Source organism: Podarcis muralis, chromosome 2 (genome assembly GCF_964188315.1).
Source record: "Podarcis muralis chromosome 2, rPodMur119.hap1.1, whole genome shotgun sequence".
Lineage (NCBI taxonomy): Eukaryota > Metazoa > Chordata > Lepidosauria > Squamata > Lacertidae > Podarcis > Podarcis muralis.
In genome coordinates this window covers 73,284,313-73,305,093 of record NC_135656.1, presented here as the reverse complement: position 1 = coordinate 73,305,093, position 20,781 = coordinate 73,284,313, and the positions used below count along the sequence as shown (strand labels likewise).

Genomic DNA, 20,781 nt, shown 5'->3' with positions numbered 1-20,781 from the left:
AACCAGAGGCAAGACAGTGAGGAAAGAAAGGGCAGGTGAAACGTGTTCTGCTCTTAACACTGAAACGTCACTTACTGAATTTCTGTTTGTTGTGGAGGAGTGAGAATCCTTATTTGGGGAAGGGGGAAGCAACTGTGGAGTATGATTCAGATTCCTACTTTTTAATTGATTCGGAATAATTACCACCCAGTGGACATGTCCCAACAATTTTCTGTGGATTGAAATTTCAACAATTTAGCGGTGAATTGCGGGTTTTCCCAGGGAAAGCAGTGGGGAAAAAAGAATCCTGCTCAGCCCCGTGCCTGAAAGTCCCAAACTTATGGCCAGAAATTGCAGCACAAACAGAAATCTGAATGAGCCCATAGTCAGCCAATTCTCATTTTGTCCTCCTCCTCTTCTTCCTCCTCCCTCCTGCTGGATTCTGCAAGGGCAACGCTGGGACCTAACACTGTGCGCACATCATACATTTAAAGTGCATGACTTCCCCCAAAGTATCCTGGGAACTGTAGTTGGTTGAGGGTGCTGGGGACTGTAGCTCTTGAGAGTGGCAAACCATGCTTCCTAGAATTCTTTTGGGGAAAGTCATGTGTTTTAAATGTGTGGTGTGTGCACAGCCTGGTTCTAAGAAGGCAGACAGCTGGGGCTGGTTGAAGGCAGGCTGATGTGTTGGTGGGAAGGTGCCCTATTCACTCCACTGGCTCTCACCATTGCGACTGAACAAATGGTGCTGGATCAAGCATAGCAGGATCATCCACGTATTAGGACTCTATCGACACAAACCCCAGTATGCCATGGTTAATGAACAGGGCCTGGTTTATATATCATATTACTACTGCTCCCTCCCTCCCTCAAAGAACCTTGTGGGAGCATGCAGGGAGGTTCCCGCATGTTATTCTCACTACAATCCTCCTTGTGCTCCCACTGTTTTCAATGAGTTTTCCTCCCTTGTTTAGTAGGTTTAGGATCCACAGACTAAGTTAGGCAGTGGACTGCCCCAGAGTGACCCAGCGACATCAGCAGCTGAATGGGGATTTGAGCCTCGTCTTCTCAGTCTGACATTCTGTCCACAAAGCTGCACTGACCCCTTGAAACAATTCTGTAGTGGTGCTGGAGCTGGGGCCACCACTTCCAAGGTTGCTGCCATGTTCCTAATGCTGCCTATGGAGCCTCTGCCAACGTACGCCAGTGCCACCTTCCTCTCATTTCAGCACCACGCCACCTGTCTTAGGCCATCTCAATAACTTGCCCATGATGGATGTGCCAAAGGAAATGTGGGAGCAGGAGGAGAGGAGAGGTGGCAAAAGGGAGGAATGGCAGCTGCCTTATTGGGAGAGCATTTGGCATAGCAGGCCAGTGTCTAGTGCGCCCTAAGCCAGGCCATCTTCAGTGAGGGCAGCCTGTTGCTATGTGGATGAGAGACATGGGAACCCTCCCTTGCCTTATGCTCTCCGTTGCCACAGCAACCGCAGAAGGGGTGTTTACTTGCCAGCATGTTGGGCTCATGAGGCCAGCTGCAGACATGTGTAACCGACAGAGTGAAATGATAATGTCGCACGCTGCTATAGAGGAATGCTGCGTTTTCATGGGTGGATCAGAGCTTGCAAAAACTGCCTATTGCCAGAAGAAGGCTTCAGTGTGGACCAACCATCCCCTGCTGGAACTGTTTGGTACTTGCTTGGATATAAATTGCAGGGCCTTCCTTTCTGCTAGGTCAGTGGTGAGTAGAGATGGCTGAGAAATGTGATGGAGAACCTGCAGCCCGGCAGATGATGCTGGGCTGTAACTCCTTTCAGACCCAAGCAGCATGGATGATGGGGGCTGGAGTCCAGCAATACCTAGAGGCCCCACAGGTTAGCTATTCCTGCTTCATTATATATCTTTTCCTGCCACTATCCACTCACTGTAGGTGTGTGCAGTATTTGAGGAAATAATCAGGAAATGCTTATTCCTTTCAAACTAGAATGCAGCTGCCGAATGGTCTATCCTAGTAACTACACTCATAACGCAAACTAAAAGTTATCACTAATAAAACAACTAAAAGCAACTAAACAAATAGTGATCAACAGGCTACCTGCAACAGACACAGGAATAATCAGATCAGGGAAAGAATGGCATGCAAAAGTACCCTAAGGCTGGATCGAGACACATCAAAAACACGTTTCAGGAAAACGCGTTGTAAACCTCAAAGTTGGGAATCACAATGGCGAAAGATGGAACTCCACAGCGCCATCTGATGTCACAGGGTTATAACACATATAAAATGCTTTTTCTTTACTAATGTAGCTGAGTCCTATGTCTGGAATACCCTCCCCTCTCAAGTGTGAATGGCATCAACTTTGAGGGAGTCATTTCAGCAATAAGAAACAATGTATGGCTATTCACCCTAGCATTTGCCCAAAGTTTTGTCATTACCTGGCTGGTGGTGTTGATATAATGTCTGATTTTGTTTTTTAAGTTGAATCTAAATTAAATTTGTTGGTTTTTTTTCTATTTTAATGTCTTTCCTCTCTCTGGGATTGTTGAACAATGAAAAGCGGGGCTAAAAATAATTTAGATGAACATACAAGCAGATAGAATGGGAGGGAAGGCTACAGGACTGGGGTAGAGATGGAAAGAAAAAAGCAAGATTGCAAAGTCTTTCACAGATTCGTTGATGTACTTTCCTGGCAGATGCGTTGATTGTGAGTTCTGCTTGAGGGAAATCCTGGGGGTGGATGGTGGGACTCCCACTGAGCAGAAAGCACCATGCACATGAAATTCAACATCACGCTGCAAGAACCAAACTACAAGAGAAATAATATCTGTAGTAATGGAGCTGTTCTGCCAGTATAGATGTTCGCTGCCATTAACATGCTGTGGAATGCTTTCAATAACCACTGTGATCCCTGTGCCATAGCTGTACCACTCATTGCTAACAGCCAGTCATGGTAACAGGGACGAGCTGTACAATGTAGCTACTGTGGAAAGAATAATAATAAATGGGAATGGCTGCTCAGGGGTGTTGTCGTCCCCTCTGTCCCAAAAATAGTCCAGAAGGCTCACACAACATTATACTTCTGGTCTTCCAAACTAGAAAAACTTCCAACATGACAAAAACACCTGTGTCCTCAGGTGGGCCTGCTTGTATAAAAAAGTAATGTGGGGAGCTGGCCCTGAGATATTACGGATGTGCTTTTGTCCTCCAAATGCTGCTTGCTCAGCCACATCTCTCCCAGGTGAGAAGAGGGCAGAGCTGTTGAATTGCAACTGTGCTATGGAAAATTGAATCCTTCCTGCAACGCTGTATATTATTAACTCGGAGGCCTTCTGCAGTGTTTGCCTTGGGACGTGCTCATCTACCCAGCTTTTATTCGCGTGCGCTGCCTTTCTGCTTTAATAAATGTGCCAGCAGAGGCTGAGACAATGAAAGCCAGGCACCTCTTTGATCAAACCACTAGCACTGGCTGAAGCCCTTTGAGTGGCAAGGAACCGAGAATGTAGCTTCAGTTATTTACAGGGTCAAAGGCGAAGGGGAAAACATCTTGCTTCCTCCAGCACGACATCTCCAAATGGCGGCACATCATAGGAAGGAGTAATGTGGTCAAAGGGTATGTGGCATCATTGCATTCCTCAAGAGTTATCCGGGGTGACAAGGGGACAGGATCTGCAAGATGGCATGGATCTGAAGAACCACTGCCTTTTATCTTCTTCGCACTCCTAAACCTAAAGCACATTCTGTGAAAGCAAAGCAGGAGGCAGCAGGTGTAAGCCTTGAGCTCATCTACCTATGCATTTGGAACATGGAACGCAATCAGCTATGTTCATGCACGATTCTCCATCTCCATATGCATATCCACAACAAAAATGGGCGGGCAGATTGCATGCACGTACACACCCAGTCAAGAGAACATTCAACGTCATTTGAGAAGGGTAGGTACAAGTCTGAGACTTGCTCCTATGCATCCCCATGGGAATAGTTTATCCACTCAGGATCTGAATGGATCTGAAATTAGTACGACTTACTTCCATACAATATGCAGTCTGTACTGGGACAATAAACTGGCCAAAGTTGTCTTTCAGGACTCCTAAAAGACAGTAGGCTATTGCAGTAAAAAAAAAAAAAGCCAGAAAAACTTTGGCATGAGAATTTTACAAGATATTGCTCCATAGAACTGATGGACAAGTGAATTTCTGTGGCTCAAGAAATGATATAATAAAGTGAGAGGGCACCTCTGAAGGCCATGTTCTCTCCAGCTGTTGTATTATTAAGCATCTTGCTACGTAGGCTGCTAGTAGTGGATAAATAGATAACCCCTTTCTTGGGCAGTGTGTCAAAACCGGACCAAGGTTATGAATATGGGGCTTACTATAATCAGTGCAACCTTGTTAGCTTGATAGGTGGAACTGTATCTCTACAAAGGGCTGCAATTATAATACAATGCACACCTTCTGATTCAAAGGTGACTGTTGGGGGGAAATGAAGAGAATATTGTTAAAATATAGATCCTGTGAAGGAAACTAGATTGGCAGAATACCCATGATTATGACAGACAAGTGAAAGGTGAGCTTGTGTATTGGAAGGCTCCTGGTTAGTGAATTTGGGCACCCAGGGCTCTTGCACATGACAGTCAATGGTGGACTCAGTGCACCTCATGTAGGCAATTTTTTCTCAGTGTCCACATGACACCCTCATCAAAATACTGTTCCATATTCTCCCTTCCTGGCCCCACTTTTAATCTAGATTTACTGTTTCCACAAATACATATTTTGTTTGGATACTCATAATATGAGACAGCATTTTGACAAGGATGACACCATGTTCTTTGCAATGGGACTCTGGCAGTTCACACATAGGAGAACTTTGCGTGCTCTGATATTCCACTGGGAGTTTCTGCTAGCTGTCACTCACTGGATCGTCCTCCTCCTCTCTCTGGCTGGGAGGCTGTGTAATTCCCAGTGAAGGAGCTTTAAAACAGGAGTGGAAGTCCTGGGGCCACCCCATGTTGTTGGACTCCATCTCCCATCACCCCCAGCTAGCATGACCAATGGTCGGGGTTGATGGGAATTGTAATACAGCAACATCTGGAGGGCCCCATGCCTGCTTTAAATGAAAGAACCATAAACTACTATAGCTTGCTTTATTTTTTTTTCCAGTCACCGCACAGATCTGACTTTGGACAGATTTAGCTGTCCAAAGATAAGCCATGCTTTGTTAGCCTAATCTCTCCTTAATCAAATACTAATGGAAGCAGTGGAGTTACAGTGATTCAGCTGTGCCAGAGAGGGCTTTCCATTTGGGTACATGTCCCCAAATCATGTAAGTAAGACAAGAGAGTGAGGTAAAGTGTCAATGAAAAATCACCCACCAGCAGCCATTTAATGCTTTATTTGTTTTTACAACAGTTGGAGTTTTGTTTTGGATTTATTTTTTTGCTTGCTGGATCCAACAAATTACAGAAATCAGATTTCCATTTTTTAAAAAAACCAACATTCAGAGAAAATCTCCATAAGGAAGCAAAGTGAGGTGGGTTGGTTGGTAGGTGCACTGCAGTGTAGTAACATAGTCCACCCCTGAGCAAAGTCACAGCATCTTCAACCATTTCCCCCACATAGACTTCTTCTACATGCCATGTTTGAATTGACAGGGAGTTGGCCCCATTAGCAAGTGTTTTCATATGGGCTTGGGGGCATTCTCTGACTGAAATGGGGAGAAGGAGTTTGTGGGCCTAATTAAGGGGCCTGCTAGCTCCCCCCCCCCCCACATAGTTATGACATGATCCATATAGTGGAAAGTATCCTAGGGAAGCATTTAAAATGATGTGAGTCGATCACTTTAATGTTTCTTGAACATGGGCCCTACTGACATAACCACATAACCGTTCCTAAAGGAGATTTGGGCTATACCATTCATTTGCCTGCAGCTGTAACCTGCTTTGTTTCCTTGCCTCTCCATACTAGTCCACATCCATCCCAGACAGAAGAAATAACACGACTCGGGGGGGGGGGGCGCGGAATGTGCAACTGGTTTGACCGAAGTCATGCTATGAAGCTGCAAGGAAGAGAGTCTGCTCCCACCCACCCCACAAAGGATTGCATTCTATGCTCTGGTTTTAGCAAATAAGCAGTGAACAGAGCACAGCAGCTACCCTCCTTTCTCCTCACGGCAAGGTCCCAGCTGGCCTAGCCAAGAGGCAACGAGCACATCCTCACTGAGAATTCCACCCTGATGCCTGTACAGTGGAACCTTGGCTCTTGAACTTAATTTGTTCCAGAAGTCCGTTCGACTCCTGAAATGTTCGAAAACCAAGGCGCAGGTACCAGTTGGCACAGGCGCCCTGGAAAAAATAGCCAATAGCCACACCAGACATTTGGCTTCCAAGAAACGTTCAAAGACCGGAACACTTACTTCCAGGTTTTTGGCATTCGGGAGCTGATTTGTTCATCAACTAAGCCGTTTGAGAACCAAGGTTCCACTGTATCTAGATAAGGGTATGGGGAGAGAAACAGTACCCTGGTGAAACAAGGAAACAGCTCTTCCAAGCATCCCATCACTGCACACATCAGTGGATTCTCTTTTTCATCCCCTAAAAGAAGGGACCTCAGCATGAGATGGGCGCAAAGCAGTCTTGCAAGGGAAAGTTGGGCCTGTTTTCTAGCTGCCCATCTTCCCTCGACTCAGTGGGAGACAGGGGATGGGAGAAAAATCATGTGTCCTAATGCTGAAGAACCTAAGTAGGTTACCTTCTTTCACGAATGTTATTAGTATGCCCACTCGCACCCCTTTCTAGTCTCCTGAGAGCTTGTGGAGATCCTTTCTCAAATTCAGCCACAGCCCTGTCTCTCCAGCCATGGACGAATGTTTTCCCCACCCTGCAGCTGAAACTGAAGAGGGTTCCAAAAACTCAGAAAGAAAACAACCACAGCTCATGGGTACGTGCCTTGCATGCATATGATCCCAGATTTAATTCTGCCATCTCCCTTTAGAAATGATCAGCTACCAGGTGGAACCATCAAGTAGGAGCATTGGCATGCATCCAGCTCCAGGCTCAGGCAACGTAGCTCACAACTGCTGGTGGTCCTCAGTGGGGATGCATGCACCGAAACAGGCTGGTGGGATATGGATGAGCACCGTGATGTGGATGGAGGTGTACATTTATATGCAGTTCTGATCTGCATCTGCATCATGTTCAGATGCCTGCTTTGGCACATAGAGCTCCCTTATTGGATCAAAGGCAACTGGGCTCCTTAATCAAACATATGATGCAAAACCAGAAATAACCTGAAGTTTTGCTTCCAAGAACAAAAGTTAGTTAATATAAGTGTGGATAGTAACTATGGCAGGGATGGGGACCACATGACCCTCCATTTGTTGTTGAACTCCAGCTCCCAGAAGTTCAGCTAGCATGGTCAATGGTCAGCAATGATTGCTGCTATAGAGTCAACAGTGCTTGGAGGGCTACAGGTTCAGCATCATTAGGACTTAGCCTTCCTTCCTTCCTTCCTTCCTTCCTTCCTTCCTTCCTTCCTTCCTTCCTTCCTTCCTTCCTTCCATAAATGCTTCCTCTGTTGGGAGGTTGAAGGCATGTCATATTCATAATCCTTGTACCAGAACCATCAGCCCACAAGCCCAGTCCTGTGCAAGCTTCCTCAAAAGCATGTCCTACCTGAGGCTTCTTCTGAGAGAGGTTGTGCGCCTAAGTTTGTAGCCTTGATACATAACCCAAAACTCACTGCTGGTGAGAAAGTCAGCCCAAGCCAGCTAAGCCACATCACCACCAACACCTCCATCTCCTGTTATTTGTATAAACAGCACCCCATGAGCATGCCCCTGGAACAAATGGAATGCCTCTCTACTGATGAGTTAAGGACTAAGTCATGCCCTGACACAAACAACTCTTTGGCATCTTACTGTGACAGACCGAATTTGTCACATGGAGCCAATCAAGAGGAGGCTTTCACTTTAGATTAAGGCTGGTTTGCTAGAAGTGCCTTTAGGCAGGCAGGTACTGCGCTCAGCCGGCTGCTGTGAGCTGCCTCCTCCACCCCTGCTTTAAGTGTTTGCTTCAGTGGAACTTTCTTCAAGGTCACCAAGGGATTCAGCTACACAGAACCAATGTCTCTGTTCAGCTGGAATGAATTGACTCTCGCTTGGCCTCATTGGGAGAACAAGGCCTACAGTGTAGGTTTGCCTCCCTTTCTTTCCTTAATGGTCCTATCTCTGACCAACCCAGGATTATTTACAAAGAGCATGAAAACTGAAAAATGCTTCTTCAGAGAAATTCTGTGAGCACCAATCACTCACTCAACACTAAGAACACTGGTGGGTGCCTCTTTTTGAAAATGCATAACCCTAAAGCAGAGAAAAATCTGTACTTGGTGTTGCTACACTATGGACAGTCACATCCACATCATACATTTAAAGCACGAACAATCATGGCTCCCCCCAAAGGATCCTGGGAGTTGTGGTTTGCTAAGGATGATGATAATTCTTGGGAGGCCCTATTTCCCTCACAGAGCTTCATTTTCTAAAGTTCCCCAGGGGATTGATAGCTGCCCTACTCTTGAATAAAAAAACAAAAAATGAAGGGTCTACAGACTTTTCTCAAATCCCCTGCCATTTTTTAGGAAGACCAAGATTAATTGGCAACTGGCGCATTCTGCCTGTGCCACAAAACAAAGTCAGGGGCAAGTGGCTTTGAAGGCTTGGATTATATTATCTGAGTTTGAATAATTTTATGGCAAAACAGCAGAAAACCGTCCTAAGAGCCCTCTTAATGCACAAACCTTTCAAGCATCTGTTTGCAAATGCAATGGATTCTGCCCCCTGTATCTACAGCTGCACATACACTATACCTTTAAATCACATTCAAAGCACATTCATCCCCCCCCCCCCCCGGATTCTGGGCACTGTAGTTCATGATTCACACAGTTACAATTCCCAGTAACTATTAACAAACTACAGCGCCCAGAATTCTAGAGTTATTCTTGCCTAGGGCATATACAGTAGTTGTCCATTTGTTGAGTGTGATGCAGTGAACATTTCCCCACCTAGCATCCCTGCTTCCATGCCACAGCACTGAGTTGTTGGGGAAATGCTGTTTCTTCTCCTCAACCAAAGCATTGTAGTTATGAATCCAGTGCAGATCATGGTTGTTACAGCTCTCCTTAACTTGGTGCCCTCCAGCTGATAAGGACTACAACTCCCACCAGCCATAGCGCAAACAAACTGCTCTAGTATCAGTGGTGTAGGATAAATGCCACATCCCTCCTTCCCTATCCATGGCATTTTGGAGGGTTTAAAAGCACCCCACCACTTCCAATTACTTTTGGAGGTTGTGCTGGAATGCTTTCCAGCACTGGAGTTCACATTTAAAAAATAAATAAATCACCACGGCCTTCACTATCTATCCATGACAAAACTAAACCTGCCCTTTCCCAATGGTTGGGGAGAAACAGCACTATTGGCCCAGCCAGTATTTTAACACTTACACCAACAAGCACTTTTGGAGAGGGGTAGTGTGGAAAGGCCTCCACTTCCAATATTATCTCTTACTGTCTGCAAATATAGTTGAGAGTGCTCTGCTTCACAGTGCCCCCCCTTCCCCCAGGTGGATGCCAACAGTAGCCTAATGGTACACCTGGCTCTGATCCCACCAGTTGCAACCATGAGCAAACAACCCGTTTAATCACATTTATTCTCAGAGAGAAAAATCAATTGTTCAATTTCAGATGCCTCCCTAAAGGAGGCTTGGTCAGGTCTTTCAGCGCACTGAACCTTCTGTTCTTCCCCTCTTAACTTAAAAGGCAGGTGGAAAGAGATGGCTGAAGTGACTTGAAAGCACTGGTCTTTTGTCAGTTGGTTTCTTCTGGGATCTGTCCTGGGATCCGGAACCCCATTGTAGTCTGGTCCAAAGTGTTCCTAGGGCTGGAATTCACGTACGTAGAACGGGTCTCTGTTGTGCAACTGGTCCTCTGCAGGAACTGGAGGAAATTCTCATGGATGGACCCTTCTGGACTGGAGATGCACAGCTCTTGGCTCAGGGGCTTGCTGAGGCAGTGTCGCCCCAGCTTGGACAGCTCTTCCCTGATTTGACGGTTCAGCAGCCCATAGAAAAAAGGGTTGATAGCAAAGGAGGAATAGGCAAGCCAGGTCACAATAATCTCACCATAACTGGGGATGGTCAAGACAGAGTTGATGGAGCAGTGGAGGTGGAAGGAGAAGAATGGAAGCCAGCAGCAGAGGAACTGACCTACAATCAGGACCAAGGTGAGGGCAGCTTTATTCCCACCAAACAAGCGTTCTGGTGACAGCCTGGGAGGTGCATTCCTGGTTGTGATTATAGTGACTTGGCTGTGAATGGAGTCTGATCTTGGTCTTGGTGTGGCAGTCCAGGATGGAACAGGAGCATGCTGCAAGGATGCAATCCGGGCCACTTTGTAGATGCTGCCATAGACCGCAAAGATTATTAAGGTGGGCACTATGAAGCAGAGAGTGCTGAAGATGATCACAAAGATCTTCTTGTGGGCACCTGGGCTCCAGTACACAGTACACTTGCTGGCACTGCTGGCCCCGTCGACTTGGGGCCAACCCACGAGTGCCAAAGCAGCTACGAGGATGGACTTAACCCAGATGAAAGCCACAACGGTAACTGCGAGCCCGGTGGTCATCTTGACTTCATACCTCATGGGGTGGACAATGTAGTAGTAGCGCTCGATGCTGATGACTGAGATGGTGAAGATGGAGGCACTGATGAAACAAACATTCAGGAAGATCAGAGTCTGGCATTCGGCGATGCTGTACAATACCCTGTTGAAGCAGGTGGAGCTGGATATGATCCCCAGCGGCATGACAAAAATGGCAGACAGCAGATCTACTAGGCAGAGGTGGCAGACAAAGATGAACTTCCTCAGCAAAGGCGTCTTGAGGATGACTACCATAACTGCTGTGTTGGCAACCAAAGCAATGACACTCAGCATGACCATGAAGAAAATGCCAATGGCCTCCTGAAACTGGGACACTCCAAGTGAAGAGAAGGCATCGAAACCCTGGGTAGAGTTGATCCTAGTTTTGTTTACCATTGTCCCCATGGTCTAGTTCAAAGTGACCTGTGTCTTAGCAGCAAGAAGTACCAGTGGATGTTCAGAGTATATGTCACTGCCACCATCTTCCTTCCTGGTAGTTCTTGATCCCTGTGGAGAACAACAAATCTTGGTGACATAGGAATGACTGGAACAGTATGTGCTGCAAGAATCAAATGGGAGACAAAGTAGCTTGCGGGAACCAACCATTGCACATGCAATACTGGAACACAAAATGAACACATTGACTATAATGGGATAGGGATGAGACACAATTCAGTAGGACACACAATGAACTAGGTGAGGGTGTTCCAGTGGTTTAAATGCTAGGAGGTCAGAGGGAGAAGCCCCGTCAGTTGCTGTTTTGGAAAACTATAGGGGGCATAATTTTGAGTAGATGGTGTTGGGCATGCAGATGTTGTTAAGGGCCCCCTAACTCCCCCTCCCATTATTGGAGCTCTGGGGTGCTCATTGCTATAATAATCAACTGTGACTTTATCCATCCTGTTAAAAGGTAATTGAGGTGACTGCAGTTGCTCCTCAGTGGTGTAGCATAGTTTGCTGGTGGACTGGACAATCTGGTGGTGCTGGACTGCAGTGCAGCTCCCTCACACACTGGAGCCCAGCAGAGGAAAAACATAGTGATGCTGCAGCTGTCTCTCCTCTCCTGCCCTGGGTCAGGCCTGATCCGAGAGTGGAGCTCTGGCATGTCAGTCCTGGGACATCACATGAGGAGCCAAACAGAGGAGAGGAGAGGCATGGTGGGGCAGTGGCAGTAACACCCTCCCCCCTCCCCCTCTTGGCTGGTCCAATGGCCACGAGCAAAAGGTGCTGCTACCACCCCTGCCCTGAAGGCCCAGCTTGGGTGTGGCTTCCTTCCCTGCCTTGATAAGGGGGCCTGTCATATGCCCAGGGCAGCAGCTCCCCCAGCCCCGCCCATGCTATGCCTCTGAGTGGCAGTGATGCTGATGTCAAGTGAGCAGCTCTGAGGTTTCACCTCACCCCAGCTCATGGGACACTACTGCCTACTTCAACCTTCTGGCAAAGTAGGAAGTCCCCTCCTGCAATGTATGTGGCCTCAGCTTACAAACCTCTGATAAAGGAGAGCCCACTATCGTCTGAGACTGTCTGCTTCACGGCTGAACAGTTTGCACCATCAGGAAGTTCTTGCTCTGGTTGGTATGTGTGGTACTTTCAAAATATGGCAGCACAATTATAACCACATTCTCCGATGAGCCCTAGGTTAAGGCCTTGAGGGGCATCAGTAAATAAGATGCAAGGTGGTATTCAGGTGGTTGAGCTAGCTTCTAACTTTTTTCCTGCAAACATTTATTTGGGCTGGCACAGGAAGGGTCATGACAAGGCCACAGCCTCAATATATTTCTAATTTTGTTTACTTGAGCAATTTTCTTCTTGCAGTTGACAAAACCCAACAAAACCCAGAAGCGTATCCAGAAATCAAATTTCAGATTAACAGGCTAGCAGATTTTTGAAGTGGAGGGTGGAATCTCCTCAGGTGAGATCCCAAGAACCTGAAGAGCCATGGCAACCTGGGAAAACTTTCCTCAACTGAATACACATAACTGCTGGATCCTGCAGCTAATCTAACAGAGCCAATAAAAAATTCCTACCCCTTCACATTTTGGTCCAGTCAAGAGCTCCTTATTCTGAGAATGTGACGTCAGGAAGAGTTTGCCATTGACTTCCACAGGGGCAAGACCAGCCCCTTTATATGCAGGACAAAGAAAATGAAACCTAACAAGCCTGCATTATGAAATCACTGCTTACACAGGAGCAGAAATTGATCCGGGAGGTATTAAATCACCCTGGGCAGATTTCCCCCTCAGGAAAGAAAGGAAATGCTCCCAGGAGACACCTTATCAGGGTCATTCTTGGGAACAGGCAGTGGTGGTTCTTCTGCACACAGTGACATCATCTTAGTAGGTGGAATAAGTTCCTCATTGGTTGCTATGAGCTCTATCTTCCTGGACTCTGGCACTTTCTGGTAGAATAAGCAGTGTGTGTGTGTGTGTGTGTGTGTGTGTGTGTGTGCGCGCGCGTGCCCTCTTAAGAAAGTTGAGGATGGCTTATCTCAACCTAGAATCATTTTCAATCAAAACTGTCAGTGCTGTCGCTCTGAATAGTGTGTGTGTGTGTGTGTGTGTGTGTGTGTGTGTGTGTACACCTCATTCCAGTAGTTTTTTAGAAACAAGATTTAGACCTCATCCTTGTATATTCCCTTTTCAGTCTCCAGTAGGGGTATTCACCAGGCACCCTACACTATCCACCATAAATAAGAAGTAAGATGAGAGAGGCTTCATTCCCACCTCTAGATTAGCTAATCCTGGAAGTGACCACTCTTTAATCCAGTAAAGTCAGCAAAAAAACAAAAACCTATCAAACTAGCATAAGAAACAACATATTGAAAGTTGCAGTGTCTACTTCATTAAGGAAGAGGCTTGCAATGATTTTATAGTTTAACCTCATTTATGCTAGACTACTTGGCTGATGCCAAGCTAAACCTCTGAAAGTCAGGTCAATCTCCCTGCCATTGGTGCTCCCTTCTATTGTTTCCGTCACTTTTTGGGGAGGGTGTAATACTTTTACAGATATTCTCTCATTCAGTCCCCTCCCCCACCACCCTGTGTTGAGGTACCATGTTTGAAATCCAAGCTGAGGGCTAAACAAATGTTAGCATTCAAGATTAGGCCAGTTGTAGGGGAGCATGGGATCACCTTCCGCACAAGTCCAGCCCTACCATTAAGCAGAGTGAGGCAGTCGCCTCAGGTGGCAGAGCTTGGAGGAGAGAGCGGTGCATGACACATACCTTGCACCCCTAAGCTATTCTGCTCCCCTCAGGTGTAGTGGAAGACAATGTCCCATCACCAGTGCTAAAGTCAGATTCAATCACCAGCCTGGTTTGCTTTTGTATATGGAATGTGAGGGGGCGCCATCTTGACGTTTTTCAGGCGGCAAAATGGGTCAGGCCAGCCCTGCTTCTGCATGTTGAATTCCATGCCACTCTCGAATCATCTGGAAGAAGGAAGCAAGGACAGTTTGGGGGAAATGACATGCTTTCTTTCCAAGCCAGCATTGTCAACCCCCAGGAGCAGATCAATGCTGGTAGAGGAAAGAACTGTATCATTATTCACCTGACCCACATTACCAGAGCAGCATGGATAATTCCACCCGTGAGGAAGGAACCTCCAACTGTTCTGGTAACGTATAAATTAGCTGCCAAGTCTGCTGCAGTAAACAATAACAATGAAAGCTTTAGCCATTAGCAGAGGTGGATTTAGGGTAGAGCCATCAGTGCAGTTGTACTGGGCGCCTTGCTGCAGGGAAACAATGCTGTAAAATGGAGCATGAGAGGCAGGGGAGCACCAAAATTCAGCACTGCACAGGGCACCACTGAAATTTGAGAACCCAAAGTCTACCACTGCCTTTACAGATGGCCCCATCAATTTATCCCACCCTCTGTTTGTGTGGAGGTGAGTCTCCCAGAGCTATGGTCATATGATTGATACGGGATGACCCAAAGATTATTTTGTGGTACAGGGCTATACTAATGCAGGCTCTTTATTTGTCCCCAGTGCAAAGTAATGGGACACTGTGGGACACCATGCCTGAAAGCATGGCAAAACATTAAGACAGAAATGTTGCTAGGACACTTCTAAGGAACATCTTCCCTGTGGCATGGAAAGATGGTTTGGGATGGCCCGAGGCTTAATAAGCGATGATGACATTTTGTTCAGGTCCCAGTTCTTGATTTGGGCTCCACCTAAGGACATATGAGGAGCTCTGCTCAGCCAGGCCAAAGGTCCATCTAGTCCAGGATCTCGTTATCACAGTGACCAATCTGATGCCTATGAGGAGCTCACAAGCAGGATTTCAGTGCAACAGCGCTCTCTACACTTGTGATCCCTAGCAATTGGTATTCAGAGGCATACACTCTCCAACAGCAGATGCAGAATGCAGCCCTCTATAACCTTATCCTCCATGAATTTGTCCTGAACGTTTGCATTCAATTGAAAATTGTGGAGTCACACACCATATGCTTCTTTCTATTGGAGAGGAGGGATTTTGATTGGGAAAAATCACACTGGGTGGTGGGTGGGCTGGGGTGGATCCCTCCCTAGCTCCACTGCTGTTTTTAACTAAAAATATTAGTACTTAAAAGTCAACCTGGGATTTCCCTTGTCTTGAAAAGAACTAATAGACACGTTTGGATTAAACAGGACCATGTTGCCTGACCAATTTCATATTGATCAATAGTGTCATATTCACATCCCCTTCAGATCTTTCCAGCCATTCAGAAGGCAAGCTTTTGAGAGGACTCAGCCAATCTCCCTAAAAATACAACTGCACCTAGCAATTTTGCTGGGTCTAGTAAGGCATCTTCTAGCTTCATTAACACTCTCCTGGCCACCATACTCTTATCTTACAAAAACATAGACACAGCACAGTCTTTAACAACATGTACACAGAGGCGCACTGGCTTACTCTGTAAGTGACATGCATCCTCCCCCCTCCACTGACCTGCATGTATTCTAGCATACCTAGAACTGCATTTTTTCATACACAGGCATGCCCAGTGCCACACTCTCATCTATCCATGCACACACATACATGCACAGAGCCCGGAGGAGACCAAACATCGTTCTTCCTCTCTCCCAGGCAGGCAAGGTTAGTGTGAAATGGTGCATAGTCTGCTGATCCAGCAAAACAGTTCTCTCCCCTGCCTAGCAATAACAGTGGCGGAAGATTCCTCTTTAGATTGAGTTGCCTGGGCAACTCAACACTTGCTGAAGAGGGCTCTAGATATATTGGGCTTCACCCCAGCGACAAGACCATCCCAGCAACTTCTCTGCAAGGCAGGCCAGCAGCTTCTGCTTCTGCTTTTGTAGCCATGCTGCCGTCATCGTCATCTTGCTCCTTTGCTCAGAATCAGCCTTGGACAAACTCCTAGTTAACAAACAAACTAAATGGTGGTGGTGACAAATGCTTGGCTCAACCCAAAGCTGGGAGGGAGGTAACTGGTTGGTCAGAGAATGGGAGATTGATGGAAATTTCTCCCCGAACCTCTTTAGATTATGATGGAAGGATGTATGGGATAGGAAAGGCTGTGGCTTTGAGATGGGCGGGTGGAGGGGCTTCTTTAAAAAATTGCTTGACATTTTGCTTGGTAGGACTCAACGCTGGTTGCCCTAATGGACCAGTGCTTCCTGGCTTGAAACAAGAAGTAGGAGAAATGAAAAGTGGAAATAACACAACTAAAAGGCTGGAATTCCAGGCCCTCCAAGTGTCCCTATTTTCCAGGGACAGTCCCGGATTTACAGAAGCCGGCCCTGTTCTGATTTGATCCCAGAATGTCTTGCTTTTCCTTAGGACGTCCCTATTTTCACTGGAGAAATGTTGGAAGGTATGGAGTTAGGCAACCCCCGAGCCAAGAGGATAAGTAACTATACAACATTTAGAAGACATCTTTAGAAGGAAGCCATGTATAAGAAAGTTTCTTAATATTTAAAGTTTTGTTATATTTTTATATATGTTGGTAGCTTCCCAGAGTAGCTGGGGCAACCCAGTCAAATGGGCGGGATAATAATAATAATAATAATAATAATAATAATAATAATAATGATGATGATGATGATGATGATGATGATGATGTTGGAATAGGATGCCCCTATTTTCATCAGAGGGTATAGAATTCAGCAAAGTCAAATTTCAAAGGTACCCTCTCAGTTAACAAGGTATACTAGTAACTTTGGGGGGTACTCAGTCATACTAGGCCCTAACTCTGCACATACTTGTAAATCTGCCTCTGGCCCTTGATGATCCTGTGACAACACAAGAGCAGCCAGTGCCTGGCACAGAGCACACAGAGCGGGAGAGTGTGATCTGTGAGACAGGATTGGCTTGAGACCATCTCAGATGTTGCAGGGGCAGTTTTCCCCTCCCTAAAGGAGAACGGCTTGCAAGGCCTGCCATCCCTCAACATTCACCCTTGCAGAAAGGACACAGCTCCTATACCAAATCATTCAGACAGATGTGTTCAATATAAAGCACATTGGTTGCTGTTATCAACCCTTCTCTTTCTAACACTACAGAAAGATGGAGGTCAGAAGGCAATTTTTTGAATTTGTACGGCCTGATGCAAGTGTCTCACATTGTTTCATTGGTAAGGCAAGTCCCAAACTCCGCAATCTGTCCCACAGATTACTGCCTTTGGGATAAGTTTATTGAGGACTATATTCTCCTGTGGTATAAATTTCAGTGCTGACGAGACACTCGGATGTGAGTTGTTCCTCTTCTGTTGAGGGCCGCCACCACAGCATCCATCAAATGAATGACTCTAGCAGGAAAGTGTTTGGAGCTGGTGGTCGAGGGCCATTCTTCCAGTATCTATTTAAACCCCTTTACTACATGGCCTTTGGGGTCCCTTACAACGCTACAAGTCCAGCAGTTTGGAAGCCACTTCTGCATGAAGCAATCCCAAACTGCAGTGGGGCAGGGGGAGATGTGTGAATAATGCAAACACATTGAGGGACTCACCCAATTGCCCCAACCCATGTACTTGCATTCTTCCCATAACATGCTCTTCTAAGACACCAGAGTGCATCATGTGGGGGTGGTTCTTAAGCTGCAGGTGTGAAGGGAACCTTAGAGAAGGATTGGTTAAACCGTGGCTTGGGACCACCAGTGCACTTTCAGATAGTGCTCTCACTCAAATGTTTAAGAGGCAAATGCTGAAGTGTTAGAGCGTTCTTTGGCATGCCCACATAAGCTGAAATGGGATCAATGTTCAGGTTTGATTTTAAAACTGTTCCCTCCATTTCTGATGTTCAGGCTCTGAGCGCTGCTGCTTGTGTTGCCAAAATGGCACCGTCTACACACACAAGAGGGAAGCACCAAGAGGCTTGAGAGGGCCCCAAGACTAACAAAAGTACAAAAACATTTTTTGGGCAAACACTCTAACGATGGGAACCCCCAAAACAACCCAATGAGTGCTACGTTCAGTAACAACAGAATGGTTACTGGCTGTTGTGGGGACTGGATGGGTGGAGGAATGGAATGGTCTTGAATCTTCAAGAGGGCACGCTCCAATGTTTAAGCTGAAAAACAACTGCTTTGGAGACTCTTGGTGGCTATCCTCACGAGTTCTCCTCATTGTCTGCATATATTGCATTATAATCTGGAAGCCTCTGAAGCAACCTCCCACATGGGGTCCGTAAGATAAGGCAAAGGGGTGATCCACAAAGATCAAGCAAGTGCAAATAGTGACCTACAATAAAATAAAACAGGTTGCAAGGAAGGGGGATGAAACAGCTTTGCAGAAAGGATGTAGGAAAGTGGGAGGGGGGTATAAATCCAAAAAATCTGAAGCAAGCCAACAAACTAACTTGAAAAATCACCTCCATAATTGATTTCACCAGTTTTGAAAGCAGGAAGGTGCTTCTATCAGAAACCTTCCTTTTACTACCACTTGGCAGTTTATAGGGCTTATATTTCATTTATACCCTTTATTCCTCGCTGCTGTATCAACTACTGAATTGTCATTTTAGACTGCAAACTCCTTTTCACCAAGGTAAGGCAGTTCTTTCCATTTCTCCCCTTGATCAGCTTTTCTATCACAACCTTCCTCCCCCCCCCCTCATTTCAGTTTCTACTCTCTCTCCTTGAATGCAGGTGAGCCAATTTTGACCTAGCATTTGAAGCAAAGGCTTTGCTTGTGCCTTATTACCAGGGTATTTCTAGATTTCCCTGCCCCTTCTGGAATGTCACACCCAATACATTGCAGATACGAAATTGGAAAAGATGAAGGAAGCTGTTTCCCTCAAAAGGTCCAGGGAGCCCGTTCAGTGGAAGGGGCTTGTATTGCTGAGGAACATAGGAAACTGCCTTATACCGAGTCAGACCTCTGGTCCAACTGGCTCAATTTAGCCTGCACTAACTGGCAGCAGCTCTCCAGGGTTTCAGGCATACTGGGAATTGAACAGGTGACCTTCTGCATGCAGAGCAGTTGATCTGCCATTTCACTTCTCCTTACCAGATGCGGTATGTGCCTTTGCCCCTATGCTGTCTCAGACCTACATCCTCCCCAGAAGGACCCACAAAGAAGCCACTCACCTAAGTCGAGTGAGGCTGATGGTCCTTCACTGGCCAGCAGCATCTCTGACTTCTGTCTCCTCCAGAGCAGCGAGTTCTTCATAACTTCCCAGCAAGGGCAGGAGTAGCGGCTTCAGATCTCACCCCTCCTTCTCAGGAGCTGACAGGTTTATCAGTTTTCCATGCTCTGCTGTGATGTCCATTTTCCTAGACAGCAAACCGGTGATGCTCCGCTGGCTTTCGTACCAGCTCCATGAACGGGGGAACAAGGACTATTGTCCTGTTTACAATGATCTGCTTTGTTTGTGGAATCAAAGTCCTTTCCTGCTGCAGGGAGAAGACAGCTTAAGCAAGGCAATTATTGCACCCTGGAGGTAGCCCAAGACTAGGAAGAGGAGATGCACAAAATCCCTAGGAAGGGGTTGCTGCTGTTGAATTCTCCGCACCTGGAATGGGGCTGGGAGGCTGCTGCTGCTGCTGCAGTAGTGACTGCTGTTTCGCTGTGGATGGCACAGGCTGTCACATCTGGGCTTTGCCTGGCCTTTTAAAGCACTGTCTGTCATTCAGAGAGAATTCTACTGGGTCCTAAGCACCTCCCCCCACAGAGATACATAGGCTTGAGTGACCCAGGACACCCTGTTGTAGGAAATGGGTGTTCCGAGGCTGTTGAACCTCTGGAATTTTCAGCTCTGCAAGGTGGATAATTGGGCCAGGCCATTCCATTCAGATTGTACAAGCCGTACCTAAGGGGTAAAAAGAGAAGCAGGATGCAGAGGTGTGTGTGGTTTTCCCCCCTGCAGTGAAAGCAGAGCAGAGACAGCTCCCTGCTAGTTCACTGAGGCCTGTGTTACCAAGCGCAGGGGTTTTTTTTACTAGGAAAAGATGAAGCAGTCTCTTTCCAATCAATGTAGATTTTGCACATGTTCATTCATCCTGTCCCATTTCCACATTAATATGATTTTTTTAAAAAAATTAAAACATGCAAGGAAATTCATATTTAAGTACTTCTACATGAATTTCATCACAAAATACACATTTATGATTGCACTTTATCTCAATGTATGTAAGCATTCATAAATGTATTTTATCCTAAAATACCGTTTTTTATGTGTTTCAGTATGTTTTTTGGATCATAGAATCATATAACTGTAGAGTGGGCTATCTAGTCCATGGGCAGGCAAACTAGGGCCCAGGGGCCGGATCCAGCCCAATTGCCTTCTTAATCCGGCCGCGGCCAGTCCGGGAATCAGAGCGTTTTTACATGAGTAGAATGTCCTTTTATTTAAAATGCATCTATGGGTTATTTGTGGAGCCTGTCTGGTGTTTTTACATGAGTAGGATGTGTCCTTTTATTTAAAACGCATCTCTGGGTTATTTGTGGGGCATAGGAATTCATTCATATTTTTTTCCAAAATAGTCCGCCGTCCGCCCCCCAAGGTCTGAGGGACAGTGGACCAGTCCACGGCTGAAAGTTTGCTGACCCCTGATTCTAGTCCAACCCTCTGCAATGCAGAAATCTCAAAGCATCCCAATCAGATGACCATCCAACCTCTGCTTTAAAACCTCCAAGGAAGGAGAGTCCACCACCTTCTGAGGGAGTCCATACCACTGTCA

General features: G+C 46.3%; 1 protein-coding gene across 2 annotated transcripts; it reads right to left on the bottom strand.

Moving 5' to 3' along the window:
• Nucleotides 1–8,865: 8,865 nt before the first annotated feature.
• GPR62 (G protein-coupled receptor 62) lies at nt 8,866–20,028 on the bottom strand. 2 transcript variants are annotated; one of them, XM_028718729.2, is made up of 3 exons: nt 19,189–20,028; nt 13,886–14,091; nt 8,866–11,169 (listed from the first exon to the last, which is right to left on the bottom strand). In XM_028718729.2, the coding sequence occupies exon 3, from the start codon at nt 11,065–11,067 to the stop codon at nt 9,832–9,834; it is 1,236 nt and encodes a 411-aa protein (XP_028574562.2). In that variant the 5' UTR covers nt 11,068–11,169; nt 13,886–14,091; nt 19,189–20,028; the 3' UTR covers nt 8,866–9,831. The 2 variants fall into 2 exon arrangements, with proteins under 2 accessions (XP_028574562.2, XP_028574563.2); XM_028718730.2 differs by lacking the exon at nt 13,886–14,091.
• Between the last annotated feature and the right edge of the window lie 753 nt (nt 20,029–20,781).

Coding starts and splice junctions, on each gene's coding strand:
- GPR62 (XM_028718729.2), bottom strand. CDS start 11,067: ATGGGGACAATGGTAAACAAAACTAGGATCAACTCTACCCAGGGTTTC.